Source organism: Microcebus murinus, chromosome 7, assembly GCF_040939455.1.
Source record: "Microcebus murinus isolate Inina chromosome 7, M.murinus_Inina_mat1.0, whole genome shotgun sequence".
Lineage (NCBI taxonomy): Eukaryota > Metazoa > Chordata > Mammalia > Primates > Cheirogaleidae > Microcebus > Microcebus murinus.
Genome location: NC_134110.1, coordinates 45,822,874 through 45,839,474, shown reverse-complemented (window position 1 = coordinate 45,839,474; position 16,601 = coordinate 45,822,874). Strand labels below are relative to the sequence as shown.

At 32.1% G+C, this 16,601-nt stretch overlaps 1 protein-coding gene across 3 annotated transcripts in view; it reads right to left on the bottom strand.

Moving 5' to 3' along the window:
* The window catches only part of TAF2 (TATA-box binding protein associated factor 2), an 83,431-nt gene that overhangs the window by 30,239 nt on the left and 36,591 nt on the right, over positions 1 to 16,601 (bottom strand). For all 3 annotated transcript variants that reach the window (XM_012753794.3, XM_012753795.2, XM_076005055.1), the window contains 8 exons: positions 16,200 to 16,314; positions 15,729 to 15,838; positions 13,969 to 14,034; positions 12,053 to 12,305; positions 10,460 to 10,600; positions 7,633 to 7,743; positions 2,231 to 2,424; positions 378 to 517 (listed from right to left, as the gene is read on the bottom strand). In XM_012753794.3, the coding sequence (XP_012609248.1) occupies positions 378 to 517; positions 2,231 to 2,424; positions 7,633 to 7,743; positions 10,460 to 10,600; positions 12,053 to 12,305; positions 13,969 to 14,034; positions 15,729 to 15,838; positions 16,200 to 16,314 (1,130 nt within the window). The remainder of the gene's footprint in view (positions 1 to 377; positions 518 to 2,230; positions 2,425 to 7,632; positions 7,744 to 10,459; positions 10,601 to 12,052; positions 12,306 to 13,968; positions 14,035 to 15,728; positions 15,839 to 16,199; positions 16,315 to 16,601) is intronic.

The following is a 16,601-nucleotide window of genomic DNA, read 5'->3' as shown; positions in this document are numbered from 1 at the left end:
GAAGCCCCTATTTAGTCTGTTGCTCTACTTTCATAGACACAAATTTTTAAACAGGTGTAAGATGTTTTCTTTAATTTTCTTAAAAATTTTTCCTAAATCTTCTTCTATTTCTAAAAATAATAAGCAATTAAAGATATAGGATGATACACTGAGTTTTTAGAAAGGCCAAAGATATCTGTAATTTTATTATTTTACCTCATTTATTAAATCTTATGTGAACTCTACACTTACTGAGATTATTTCTAAATCAGTGAGTCAAGAATTTAAAATTAAAATATCTATATTTTACATACTATGAAAACCCAATAACCAAGACTGGCTTTAAAAAGTAAATGCTTTCTCTAAAATAATAAAAGCATCTGTTTCTAAAGTATTACCTTTAGTATAATCAACAACTGCTTCCAAAGCTGCTATCCTGATGTCCACAAAGTGGCCATATTCAGCATAAGATTTAAAAAGAGCAGGATCACTTGGCACATGTCCATTCTTCTGAAGCACCCGAATAGCTCTCAAACAACTAGGGGGAAAAAAGGTACTTCAGTTAACTACTTTCATTGAAGTATTATGAATCAAATTTGTTTCCCAGGTATTAGAGGTTCATTTGTGGCAATAAATTAGAAAAATATCGTGATTTCAATCCACTTTCAATTCTGGTCTTGGTCAACGATGGACTGTGTATATCACAGTGGTCATTTCGTAAGCTAAAATTAATTTATTATAGAAGAAAAAATATTTTCTTTATAAATTTAGTGTAGCCTAAGTGTATAGCATTTATAAAGTCTACAGTAGTGTTCAGTAATATCCTAGGCCTTCACATTCACCTACCACTCACTTATTGGCTCAATTATAGCAACTTACAGTCCTGAAAGCTCCATTTAACACATTAACTGCCCTGTGAGTTGTATTTAACTCACACTATAGTTTTAAGCCCAGGGCCTCATGAAACATATGTAACTCACATCTATTTACCTTGGCAGCCACGTGGTGAGTAGGCAACTCATGCTGCCATGTTGTAGCATACATGTTATGTAATGGGTAACACATAATATGTATGGGCAAAACCCTGCAGTTGGTTCGTGAAAATCTTACTACAATTAATATTGACAATTCAATTGCATATAACTCGCACATAGAAAACAATAAAAAAATAATAAATTTTTATTAAATTAGAAAGAATCATTTTGTTTTTAAAGTTTTTATTCTATTTTTGTAATAAAACACTGTGACCCCCCAAGGAAAAAAAAATTTTTTCTAGTGTTGCAGTCAACATGTTAAGGTAAGTATCCTATACAGCTGTACCATTTTTTATCTTTTATACTGTATTTTTCCTGTACCTTTCTTATGTTTAGATATGTCTAAATACACAAATACTTACCATTGTATTATAATTGCCAACAGTATTCAGTATAATAACATGCTGTACAGGTTTGTATCCCAGATGCAATAGACTATATAGCCTAGGTGTGTAACAGGCTGTACCATCTAGGTTTGTGTCAGTACACTCTGATAGTTGCACAAACAATGAAATCGTTTACTTATTTCTCAGAACACATCCCTGTTAAATGCTGCATGACTGTATTAAATTTTTGCAATGATAAAAATTCAAAATTAATATCTAAATCCTATTAAAACAAATTTTAAAACTCAAAGTTTCAAGTATAATTATAATAAGAATACTCTTTAAAAGAAAGTACTTAGCATAAAATATAATTTAAATAAAGTACTTTCTCCAATGTTTTAGTAATACATTTACTATATATATGAAAGTTTAAAACTATGTTTGAATCAGTAATCAACTTTTAGCAAACACCTAAGGAAATAAGCAGAACTTTTTAATAGCCATATACAAAGAGGCAGATAGAAGTAAAATGTCATCTTAAAAGAAGGCCAAGAAATGTTTATACTATATTTAAGGAAATAAAAGAATATGCAGACAAAAATAAGTCTTATAAAGAATTTCTGATGACATGAGAAATTGTTTATAATACAAGCAGAATACAAAAACAATACATAAAATATAACCTCAAGTAATTAAAAATTTATATAGTTATAGAGGGAAAGTTTAGAAGGACATTCTCCAAATACTGTAACAATTTATCTGTGCTTGGCAGAATCACAGAAAATTTTAATTTTCTTTTTTACTTTACTATATTTCCCAATTTTCTGAGAATTTCTTATATAGTTATAAAAACAAATAAATTTAAAGAAAAAGTAAAGAATTTAATCATACCTAACAGTGATGGTATGCCTATAACTTGGAAGAAGTTTTTCCATATTCAAAAACCTGGTGATTTCTTCAAGAATGAGTCGCACATCAGGATTTAAGTTATCCAAAGTTCTAACTTCATTATTCACACTAACTGCAGGTGTAACCGAATTGGCCAGGGCATCAATCATTTCTGCACGGTAATAGTTATCTGAAAACTAAGCCAAACAAAAAACAACAAAATTTCCCCTTCTGATCAAAATAATAAAATAAAATGTAACTTAAAACTATAATTTATCTGGAAACACAAGCAAGTTCACTGCTAACTATTCAATTCTGTTCTTGGCATAGAGTCACTTTGGAAAACAGAGTGAAAGAGATTCACAGACATATTAGCTTACTGAATAAATATTTATAATATGCCAGGTACTCTTCTAGTAAACTATAAGCCAGATTCTTCTAAAAAGGAGACCACAGTCCACAAAGCCTGCTGTAACAGAGTTTCAAATCAGATATTTAATGCTCTCATATAAAAACACATAACAAAAGATCACCAGATATTTGAGAAAAGTATCAACATAAACAACAGAGACCAGACCAAAGAGAAAAAAAGCAACTTGGAAGAAATGGGGAATTCAAGAAAAAGAAAATCATAGGGGACCAAAAAAAAAATTCAAAACTATTATTAATATTATCTCAGAAATGACCAATTAAGTTATATCTTCTAGTAGCATAACATTATTTTAAAAAGAAACATGCAGAGAATAATGATCAAAATTCACTGAAATATAAAATTGAAAACAATTTCCCAAAATTTTGAGCAAAAAGAAATAGAAAATAGAAACGAAAACATAAGGTAATTGGAGGGCTGGTACAGGAGACATAACATGAATAGTAGGAGTTCTGCCAGAGAAGCAGACAAAATAGAGGACACCATTAAAAAAAAATCCTAAATCCATATCCATGTCAATTCCCAGAGAAGCAATTTATTAAAAGGCAAACTGGGTATGGTTTGATTTAAACTAAGCAAATCAGATGCCCTGGCCTGGGAATTTGAACATGGAGCAAAGTGAAATAATTCTCTTAGCAGTACTGAAAGTATTTTGTGCTAACACAAAGTGCCAGGCAACTAGAAGAGGAATACCTGTCCACTTTTGACTTTCATTGTGAAGTCAGAACCTCACGTTAACACACTAACATAGAGTCTTTAAACATTTTTTGGTTCAGATACTGGGCAGAAGAAAAAAAAATAAGGCACATAACAAACAAACAAAACAAAAGGAAAAATACCCCAAAAGTATTCACTATGGATAAAGTTTTTCTTTTAGACCACTCTAATAACTGAAAATTTAACCTCTGTAACTTCAGTTTACTGGGCCTAATTCTTTTCTCTGGAGCCAAACACAATGATCATGATTTTTTTTTTTTACCCATACTAATTTTATTTTAACGCAGTTGCATTTATCAACATTTTCTTTCATAGTTTCTGAGTTTTGTTTCACATCATTCAGAGATTATTCAATTATGTTTACAGGTTTTCTTCAGGTACTTTTATAATCTCATTGTTATCTCTAATAACTACTTTATCAACAAAATAAGAGCTCCTTTTTTCAGACCTAAACATCCAGATAAGAATGAATTCAGAAATGAAAATTGAGAAGCAAGTAGGAGTGGAACAGGGAAACCAAAAGATTTAATTTTTACCCTCAAACCACATCCAGTTCTTACACAAACTATAATAGTGATTGAACAAAGTAGGTTATTTATCACCCCCAGGTTACAAGAGACAAAGTGAAGAAGTAATTTGTGGAACAAAGCCAAGGAGGGTCACTCAATATAGCGAAAATTCCCACCAAAAAAAAAAACAAAAAAAGAAAAGAAAAGAAAAAAATGAATGTACTGCAGCAAAGAATGACTAATGTTTTTAACAATCCTTTGTTATCAGTAACAGTTCAACCCAGGTTTTGCATATTTTAAGATGGTAGAGAAATTTCATATACATATATATTTTGTTAGAAATAAGTATATAAGAGATTTTCATATAAAATTGATAGTAACTAGGTTTAAAGGATTAAGTTTTAGTCCTCTTGAAAACAAATTCATCCACAATATTGAATTTCATACTCCTGCCCAATTAATAAGATGTCAAAAAATGTTTTCTCCAAGTCCCTACCTTTTTTCTAGGACCTAGATTTTTATATTTCTAATTTAATTTTACTTGTAGAAATCTGTCATTGCTTCTCATAGTCTTTAAAAACTTTGTATCTATGTGTGACTCTCTTTCTTTCTAACCAAAGCCCTCTAAGAAAAATTATTTGTGGTTGGAAGCAAGCTACTTTAAAAACAAAAGGGAAAAAAACCTGATAATTTAACCAATGAAATAGACATCCACCCAATCACATCTTTTTTGATAGTTATAATTCATTAATCTGTTAATCTTTAAATAACAATATAACCTCTTTCTCCCAACCACAATTTTTAGGAGAACAAACTTTGATATCAGACAGATCTGGATTTGACTCCTGGTTCTCCCATACATATGACTTTGGGTAAGTCTCTTAACCTTTATAACTCTCAATCTCCTCACATGAAAATTGGGATAGTAATAGTACCTATTTCAGAGGTCTAGTGAGGATTACATTAAATTATTCATGTTTTGGTACAGGGCATGGAACACACAAGAAGTAAGCTATTATTAGTGTTACTGTTGTTATTAATATTATTTGTACTTAAGTTATCCTTAGTATCCTCAGGGTGTTAGTCTTACGAAACTACTTAATTTACAGCATCTAACTATAAAAACTCATTAGACTTTTAGTTCACACCTGAAATCCTAGCACTTTGGAAGACCAAGGCAGGAGGATTACTTGAGCTCAGGAGTTTCAGACCAGCCTGAGCAACACAGCAAGACCTCGCTCTACAGAAAATAGAAAAATTAGCCAGGCGTAGTAGTGCACACCTGTAGTCCCAGCTACTTAGGAGGTTGAGGCAGGAGGATCACTTGAGCCCAGGAGTTTGAGACTGCAGTGAGCTATAATCATGACACTGCACTCCAGCCTGGGCAACACAGCCAAATCTTGTCTCAAACTAATAATTATTATTATTATTATTATTATCATTATGATTTGGGAGTCAACCCCCCAAATCAAGCATCAGATAGTAATTTAAATAAAAAAACAGTAATTATGTTTTATGGGTATATTTGAAGGCTTCCTATAAGCAGGCCAATACAATTTCAAGATTGATAGCTGAAAAAACTTTCATGTAGTCCTGAAATTAAGAACTTTTAAGGAAAGTAATGAGAAATACAACCAGTTACATAGTCCATTACATAGAATTTCCTTGGGAACTACTTATGCAGCTAAGTATTTATTAAAATAAAGCACTAAATGAAATTTCTAATTAGAAATTTTATTTGTTTTATTCTTAGTGTTAAATTACATAAAAATCTGAGCCACTTAAGCAAAACAATAAGGAAAAAATAAAGCATATGCTTCTGAAAATGGGTCTGCCTAGATGAGCTTGCTACTCATTAAAAAAGTTGGACCTATGACAAAGGCAACTAAAGGATATCCTTGGACTCCTATGTCCCTAGTATGCAGTGTTCTGGAAGAGACCAATGATCATAGAGCCTATCAAAGAGGAAGTCAACAGTAATCAAAAATAGCAAGAAAAAGTGAATCAGCTATAATGTATTCTTTTTTAAAAATTTTTTTTGAGACACAGTCTCACTCTGTTGCCCTGGCTAGAGTGCCATGGCATCAGCCTAGCTCACAGCAACCTCAAACTCCTGGGCTCAAGCAATCCTTCTGCCTCAGCCTCCTGAGTAGCTGGGACTACAGGCATGTGCCACAATGCCTAGCTAATTTTTTCTATATATTTTTAGTTGGCCAATTAATTTCTTTCTATTTTTAGTAGAGATGGGGTCTCGCTCTTGCTCAGACTGGTTTCAAACTCCTGACCTTGAGTGATCCTCCTGCCTCAGCCTCCCAGAGTGCTAGGATTATAGGCATGTATATAATGTATTCTTAATTCTTCTAAAGCATTTATTTTTTTAAGGCATCTTTTAAGCTTAAAGTATTTGAATGTTACTTAAAGAGGAAAAATTAATTTTCTTGATTTTCATTACCAATTATCTTTTAATAAACATGTCTGTGACTTTTTTTTTTACTGTTGTAATGTTATATTAAACTTTTCATCAATTTGAATTATCCTAAGACTTACATATATCTTTGTATGCACTGTTCCTTCCATCTGGAATGACCTTCCTATACTGCTCTTATTCATACTCTGGGAAAATCCCATTCATCTTTATGACTCAGGTTGAGGGTCACTACTTCTAAACAAAACTTCCTTGAGTCTTTCTCCCCACATTCTTCAAAGCAGGCACTATAGCCGGCCCTCTACATCCATGGGTTCCACTTCTATAGGTTCTCCATCCACAAATTCAACCACCTTGCATCAAAAATATTCAAGAAAAGAAATGGATGGTTGTGGACAGACTTTCTTTTTTGCCATTATTCCCTAAACAATATAACAATAGTTTACATGGCCTTTACATTGTATTAGGTATAAGTAATATAGAGATGATATAAAGCATACGAGAGGATGTGAATAGGTTATATGCAAATACTATACCATTTATATAAGAGACGTAAGTATCTATGGACTTTGGTATCTGAAGAGGTTCCTGGAACAAATCCCCCATGGATACTGAGAGACGACTGACTGTACTAGGAAATCGTGTATACTTCCATTGTAGCAATTATCACGATTGACTGTTAACTGTTTCCTTGTCTGATTCCCCTACTAGGTTGCATCCTTGGGGGCCCAGAATCAGACTAATATACAGTACTTATTCAATAAATTTTTAATGAATAAATGAAGTTCCTGAAGACATCAACCATCTATTCTTTTTATAAATATTTAACATGGTACACTACCTAGCATAGTATATATTCTCAAAACATTTAATGATCGTTAGACTGGCAACAAGAAAGGTAAAATAACTTTTGAAGCATGGCATCCAATAGTATTTGCTAAATAAATGAATAAAAACACACAATGGTAAAAAAAAAAATCAAATTCATCAATAAGTTAATTCCAATTGGGAATTATTTTCTCAGTATCATTTGGTAAAATAAAAATAAAAATAAAATTGTGCTGTCAGACTTGAGCAAGAAAAGTTTTGGCAGGCTCCCCAAAATCTGATACAGTATTATCTCCATACTACAAGAGGCTTGAGGAACATTTAAAAACCAATTAATCTTAGTTTTCATCTACTGGTTATTCTAATAAATCATGTTTGTATGTCTCTATCCTTAGAAGTTTCAAGCACCATGGACTCAACTATGATTTTATAGACTAAATAGATCTTTAAAAATAAAATATCACTGGGTGGCTTTATAATAAGAAAAGTAACTTACCTTATTTTTCCTGTTGTCATTGTACTTGATTAAGTCTAAAATAAATGTTAAGACTTCTTTGGGACAAAGGTTATGAACATCTCTTAACAAAGCCATCGCAACTGGCATAGTCTGCAAAAAAAAAAAAGACTTATTTTAAGCACATAACCTAACTTTTCCATTTTCATTATTACAATCCATTGAACTGTATATAGAAAAAGATTACTGGGTAGTTGACATAGGTATCTGGATGGAGCCTTACCCCTCTTTCCCCCACCCCCTCCCACTGAGAATGTTAATTTCAAAGCCTTCTAACAGAAGAGCTGGGCAGGAAACCAAAGGCAGAGCTGCATGACTGGACACACTCTGCAGGCCATGTGCCTTGGTCCTCATTTGCTAGGGGAAATACACATAATCTAAATTGTATAAATTCACTTCCATGTGATTCAGTGGGAAGGGTATGAAATTTTGCAGTAGACAGATCATTATTCAGCTCCAAACTCTACTACCTACTGAGGTAGATATCTTTAGCTAGTTGCTTACTGAGTAGACGCCTCATTTCCTCACAACCAGTTTTAGGATTAAATGATACAGTAACTGGAGTCATGTGGCATATGGTAGAGCTCAATCATCAGTCTTAGAACATACTGATTCTCCTAACACCCAATCCTCAAACCAAGGAAAAATGGCAAATTATCTGAAATCCAACCCAACTTTTTCCTTTACAAATTTTCATATGCCACTTTTCAAAGGAAGTAGAAACATGACTCATACACAGTGGTAACTCCATCAGTAAAACAAAGCTAACAAAATTCTAGGCAGAACTACAGATGAATAGACATCTTAGTCTTTAGCAAATGAGTAGATATGGACTATCCTCTCTTACTCAAAATAACTATACCCTCTAAATTGGAGGTCAGAAAGAAAGATGGCTCATTTGCTTATGTAAAGGAACAGAGGCAATAGGAACCATAGTCAATGTTAATGCTGTAAGAACTGAGGGAAAGGCTCTTTTCCATAGAAATATGTGTCCCTACGCCTATTCTGCCCTTTTGGGACTCAAGTTTGATTTAGGCACCATTGCTCTCTCTCTTTCCTGTCCACTAGAATTATTATATAACAGGTAAATTGATCTAAAAGCATTGACTTTCTAAATTTTTTGACAGCAACTCACGGTAAAAAATACACTTTATAACTCATACACATATACACTTAACACATATACATATACATACATACACATATACATATACATACACATATACACTTCACATACACGCCTAACATACACATATACACTTCACATGCAATGTATACAAACTAAAAAATAAAACTGAAAAAGCCTTATACTTACCCTCATCACACGTGAAGCACCAAGATACTGCCTATTTTGTTTTATTTTAAAAAACAAACACAAACGTCTAAATTGATTCCATGACCCCCTCACTAATGGTTCACAACTCCAATCTGAAACATTGATCTAAGGTATATGAAAGCACAAGGGCATAATGAAGGGGATGTATTAAGTAGACATGGAAATTAACTTGTTTCTAAACCATAAATTAGTGAAACAGCAATACAGAGCTGAGCAACACATTTAAGTACTATCCAATGTTCAGTTCTTAAAAATAAAATAATAGGATGCCACAGACCACATACCAGTAAACCATTCCCCAATCTAGATCATCCTGACTCTGTCCTGCTGATAAATCTGCTATAACTATATCATGACTTCCACTCTTAACAGGCACCCCAATGCTGCTGTGCAATCTTTTTACTTTTCCTTCTATCATACATAAATTTTGGCTTGCCTAACACCCCCCTCAACATCTATCTTTTCACTTGTTTTTAATCTGCATCCTACCTGCCTCCGAAAAAAGGTATGTTCTTATCTTTTCTAAAATTTACTTCCTTACTGTGCCCTACCCATTACTAACACCTTCAGAACTTGAGACATCTTCTCCCTTTTATATTTACTTTCTTGACTATTAGTACTTGACTATTCTCTTTCTCTCTTCACTGTGCCAAACATGCCTCAAATTTCTTTTTCCTCTGTACAAAACAAAACAAATAAAAAAGGTCCTTTTATCACCCTTGCTTTATTCTCAATAGTTCCCTTTCTCATATTGTTCAACTAAAATCATAAAATAATACGCTTCATTAGTTTTCTCTACTTCAACTTCACTCTTCCTTTCTAGTTCAATCTAGTTAATCTGATCTCTGCCATCATTATTATTAAATTACTCAAAAAACTATACAAATGATTTCCAAATCGCCCAAATGCTAACCAGCCTGACATTCCCATATCCTTTCCTCAAACAGTGACTCTAACCATTCCACATCATCACTTTCTAAATTACCATTTACAGAAAACTTACTATGTAATAAGTATAGCATAAAACACTTTACATACTTGATCTTACTTAATTCTAAAAAGATAAATTTAATAGTTGAGTAGATTGAGGCTTAGAAGGTTAAGAAACTTGTCCATGCAAACTGCTAGTGAGTAACAGAGCTAGGACTAAAACTAGAGTTCTCTGGACTCAGATATGCTGTCCACATTCTAGAAGGACTGCCATCACAAGGGTTTACCTACCTCTCCATACCCCACGTAATCAACTAAAAAGGCAAATTAACCATTTCTATTCACTTTAGTACTATTGTGGACAGTGAGTTACTTATACACAGATCATAAAATCAATGAACAATCACTTAAAGTTTTGGAAAACACTTTAGCTGCAAAAAAAGAACAAAGGTAAAGAAAGTAAACACACCTATTATTTGAACAGTCTCCAAGTTCAACTGAGATATTTACACCTACCATGAGAAAATTAGAAATAAACTGTACCTTCTGTAGAAAATAACTTTGAAAGCTCATAAAGTTGTTTGTTTTCACAATGTTTGGACAAGTTTTACAACAAAACATTCTGGTAAAAAGTGACTTCATGGCTGGTGGTCCTGTCCATGTGCTCACCATTGAATTTGCAATCTGCAAATCATTAGAATATGAAATAATTTCCATCACCACTGCAAACATATTTTTAAATAAATAAAACACCTTTCTAAAAGTTATTGATACTATAACTGGATTAGTTTTCAATAATTTCAATTCTCAGAAATTTAATACAATGTAGCATTTTATCACCATTTTTAAGAAAATATACAAATTCACCCTCCAAAAAAATTCTTATGTGTACTCATAATTATTTACTATAAGTCAATTCTAAATTACAGTATTTTATGTTTGAGGAAAATATGTGCAAAAGACTTCTATTTTGAATATGTTTGTCTTTATTCACTTAGGCAGATATAATTCTAATATTTTAAATTTATCTAATAGAAACAACACCATAGATTTTAAAGGTTTTTCAATCTACTCTAATTGAAAAACAAGCCAAATGCAGTGCTACCATTTAAGGCTTTGCAAAAAAAATCCACATGTTGCTACTGACATTTTTACGGAATATAAAAAACATGCCTGAAAAGAAAGAAATTATAATTAACTTTTAAACAACATATGCTACAACTTTATGGATCTGCTGAAATCTTAGTATGCAAGAATCACAAAGATCTTTATAGAAGCAATGAAATTATATCCTTAGCAGATGATTACTGAAGAAAATCATTGTTTTCCCTCATATATCTGAGAACATAGGAATTCAACTGCACACTTGTTATAATTAAAAATAAAACAATTTTTTTTTTTAAGATTTGACCAACAATTTGGGGCTTTCACACTAGATGACTATATAAACCCTGCTTGAAACCATTACAATTTGTAGAAATGTAAGACAAATGAATTTAGTAGTGAGGAATGCAAGAGTCACTAAATGGGAATGAACCTATTATCAAGATACTTTTCAAATATCTGGAAAATATAACTTCTGGCCAAAATTTTGTCTGCATTTTTCTGGTTTTCATTTGTTCGACCTTAATCTTTTTTGCATAAAAAGAAAAATATTTGGTTTTCCTAATAAATTAACTTTTCTAGAATGTTAAATTATAGAGCCTATCATTTTAAATTATTTACTGCTAATCTTGATTACTAAGCCCAAATGTGAAATAATTACCACACTGGGAAAATTAAGATTACTGATTTCATGTACTATAATGTAAAACATCACTCAAGCCAAGGAATTTCTTACCAAATATAGTCTTTGTTTTATAAATGAAATTGGCAATTCAATAAAATGATAAAAATTTCCTTGATTTTAAAATCTGACTTCTTAATTTGACAATTATAGAATTTTGGTGCATATCTATTTTCAGGTCAAAACATTTTTTTTCAAAACAGTCCTGTTGAAAGCATTTGGCAAAAGCTTTCAAAGAATCAACTACCAAGTAAATTTAAAGACTATATGAATGTTAATTCATTTTCAGAGGTTTTATAAAAATATATATAGTAGTCATCTTGTTTCCTTTCTGCTATATATAATCTCACCTTTGCAAGGCAGAAGCAAGCTGACATTCTTACTCGGTAGAAACACTGCTCTTGTTCTAAAATATCAGTGAGTGCAAGCCGAGATGCTGGAGTAGGGAATTTTTCCAAGGCCAAAATGGATTCCTGCTGTGCAACAACATCCCTCTCATAGCGGAGCTGATACTGCCACATAAAATCAGCTTGCTCAAATTCTACCTTCCTCAGTACTGACATATCTGGGTCTATCCTTATCCACAGCAAAGGAGAATCAGCACTGAAAGAAAATAAAATTTTCTTTTTTATTTAACTTTTAAAACTTATAATCTATATATTTAGAGGAAAAAAAACAAAGAATTTATTAACCAGAATTTAGACATAGTATTCAAAGCTGTCTGGAGTCTTACTGTATTCATTTAAATTGCACTGACAAATTTCTCATTATGTTTAATATATTTTAACTTTCTCACAGTGCCTAATCTACATCTATCTTGCTGAAAAGATCTTCAAGGATAAGAAAATAGTTGCCACAAAGGACACTGAATTTTTCATTTTCCATGTGAAAATGTCATTTTTTGGGATTTTTATTTGTGATTATGTGATATGAAAAAAGAGAATGAGACAAATTTCTTCATTTAATTTCCTATAGCCTTAATAATTGACTGTGACTATAAATACCACCCTTTATTAGAAATCAATTTGTGACTAAAAAAGTATTTATTTTACTAAAATAATTTGTTTAGATTTTTAAAGCTTTAAAAAATGCTAGAGTCATGATCACCTTTTTCAAACAGCAAGTTCTAAAATCATAATTTGGAGGCATATCATAACTTTATCCTCATGTACTTCTCAAAGTAGCAAGCACAGTTTAAAAAATTTAGTCTATGTCAGGCCTGGTGGCTCACGCCTATAATCCTAGCACTCTGGGAGGCTGAGGCGGGTGGATTGCTCGAGGTCAGGAGTTTGAAACCAGCATGAGAAAGACCCTGTCTCTACCAAAAAGAGAAAGAAATTAACTGACCAACTAAAAATATATACAGAAAAAATTAGCCGGGCATGGTGTTGCATGCCTGTAGTCCCAGCTACTTGGGAGGCTGAGGAGTTTGAGGTTGCTGTGAGCCAGGCAGATGCCACGGCACTCTAGCCTGGGCAAGAAAGTGAGACTCTGACTCAAAAAAAAAAATTTAGTCTATGTCCACACTTTCATCAATACAATACTACCTGTAATATTAATTCAACTCAACAAATACTACTGGGTACTTACTATAGCATAGTATTTGCTATAGAAAAATTAAAATTTTTTAGTAAACAATTAGTAAACAATTATAGATGTTTTATAAAAAAATACACAGGCACAGACAGATGGACAAAATATCAAAAGTTTCAGCTGTATTTTATTTAAAAATAAAACACTGTCAATCAATAAATATTACCACATAAAATTTAGAACAGTGGTTTTTAAATTGTTTTGCAAACACAGGGAGTCTCAAAGGACCCTGGAGTCTTGTTCCAAAGACAAACAGAATCAATATCACCTGGGAGCTCAAGAGAGAAATGCAAACTACCAGGTTCCACACGTGTAGTACCAGATTAGAAACTGTATTTTAACATATCCGAGTGATTTACATGTGTGTTATAGTGTGAGAAGCACTGCACCAAGAAAGAGCAAGAAAGCTGCCTAGTGAAACCTGTGCCCACCTCCAGAACTGTAAGGAATTTCCTCTTCATTTCACCTAGGCCAAGGCAGATTTACTTTAATCTCTTTGATTAGTTATGGCTTTATGTAAAACTTTTCTTAACATAAGATTTCTATTTATTTTTAAAAGTTTTAAAAGCACTTATTTGGAGGAAAATTACATACTTTTAGATAAAGCATAACAAATGAGACAAATGAGAATACAGAAAATACTGTATCCTTAAATTTAATTTAACTAACTTACTCCATTGCAGAAAGATCCATATCAACTTCTTCTCCATTCATCAATGGGATTTTTTTCTTTTTATTCCTATATTTAAGGAAAAGTAAGTTTGAAAATTATGAGATTCCCAATTCTGTATGGAGATTGAGAACAGCTAAAGTTTAAATAAAGGATTTCAGAGGGTAGGATGGTGGATGTGGGATAAAAACTTACCTATTGGGTACAGTGAACACTATTCTGGTAATAGGCACACCAAAAACCCTGACTAAAGCATTATACAAGATATCCAGTAACAAAACCAATTGTACTCCCTTAATATTTTCAAAAAAAAAAAAAAAGGATTTCACACAACATTGAAAGACATCCTAAGAAAACACAGATTTCAAATGTAATGAAATTTAAAACACAACACAATCTATTTTGAAGCTGGAGGGAATGAAGTAAATATCATAATCTTTTTCTGATCAAATTTTAACAAGAAGTAGAAATGTATAATTAAATATCAACTTAAAACATATATTCCCAAGAACTGGTAGCTGAAATTTTACATAAGAAAGAACATCTATCAGTAAAGAAATCCTTTATGACAAATGGAAAAATAACTGGGCTTGAAATGAGATGTGAGTAATTCTGAACTGTGTGCTACATGTGCAAGGCTCTGTCCCATATGAAATGAAGTGATTAAATAATAAAACATCTTATGAATATTAAGATGTAGAACTAATTAATATGCATGTTTAAGATAAGCAAAAACAAAAGCAATTATTCCTATGTAAATTACTCCTATATCACAAAACCTAGTTGATAACATACTAAAAACTTAGGAAGGGCAAAGAAAAATAGGAACAGAGAACAAAGTGTTCCTGTGTTCCTCATACCAAAGAATACTCAAATGACACACTATTATTATAGAGAAAAAAACCTTAGGGTAGCAATCAGATGTTCCCAATTTCCGAGGTAGACAGGACAAAAAGAAATGGGGATTTCACTCTGAATTAAGAATTTTCGGAGTAAGAATTACAAAATGATTTCAGAATAAAGTTCTCTGAAGGCTTTCAAAATTAAAAGATATTCTCATCTGCCTGAGATGAACTAAACATAGTCATGAATATAAAACTTCTGTTCCTGAAATGCTGATATTTCTCCAGCAAGTATAGAAGTGTTCTTATCTTTCACTATCCAGAGAATATACTAATTGCTGAGTTAAATAAGTGGTAAAGGAAAAATACATTAAATAAAAGGTGAACTCCTGGACATTTTGGAAGTAAAGTGGCAATTTGCCATGGAAAGACATCAGGAATGTTTTGTAGAGGCAGCATGCTGACACAGAGAAGGAAAAGGTAACATAATAAATAAGATGCAGGAGCTTTTCATAACATACTCAGCTCTTCAATCATCATTTTTCTAATATTTCCTGTAGATATTAATCCAACAAGGCTAGAAAGAATGAACTTAAGCTATACATCTTGAACCTTTCCTGGATCCAAAGATTCAAACTTCCATTCTATCCCCTCACCCTCTTCCTTCCTACAAAATAAGGATTCTCAAATCTAAATTTTAAAAATCAATTATTAATTGTAAAGATAAAAATGTCATCAAGAACGTCATAAAATGTCATAAAGCAAACAAAGAATGTTTGGCAATGCTAACTTTAAGTAAAATGGTGAAAAAAGATACTAGATAACATGCTCTCTACCTAAAAAATTAGGTATACAACAAAATTTTATTTTGGCACTTTAATCTGTAGGACTTTCAGTTTATAGTTATGATTTAATGCCTACCTTCTGCTTTTGGAATGGCAGGGTATATCATGTTTAAGGCTGTTTTCTTCAATTTGTAATGTATGATTGAAGGATCCATCTAACTCTTGCACTGTCACTTTAAGTGGTCCCTTTAAAGAAAGAAAAATACTGTTAAAAGATGTAATAGAAAAATACCAATATGTATGCTTATGTGTACAAATAGCTATGTATCAAGATATAAAACAATATTACACAAAATGTGTATTTGGAGACACAGGCAACTGGTGCCAAAGAAGGGGGAAATGGAGAAAATTGGGAGAATTTGAGTCCCCTCAGAAATCTCTACCTGTACTTCCTCTTCCCTTCAATTGACGAAGTCAATGTTTTCTCAATTCATTCTCTTTAAATCTCATTGTAAAACACCTAATTAGTAAAACCACCACTTAGCCCTTCCTATATTGAAACTGGGAAGACAGCAGTGCAAAAGACCACTTCATAAAGAACATTTACCACATATTTCTGAGTTCCAGGAGATGTATAATCTTGTTTGATTTCCAATTCCAATACATTTCGTTTTCTATTAAATGCAAAACTTCCATAAAATTTTACCACTCCACTCTGGTCTCTGAAGAATTGTAAAGGAAATTTTACATACTAAAATAAATAGGTACTAAACAAAATAAGTTATTCAGTATTAATAGTTTTCAAATGAATTCCTACCGATCAGAGCTTGAAAGCACACTTCACTGTAAACCAGGTGGCAAAGTACTCAGAATTCTTACGAAAAATGCTTCCCCAGATTTAAATAAAATTTCTGAAACACTGAGAAATTTGAGTTTTTAAAGAAGCAAAACCACTATTCTTGGTTATTAATATATTAGTGTTTTGAAATGAAAAATGCAAAAATTGCAA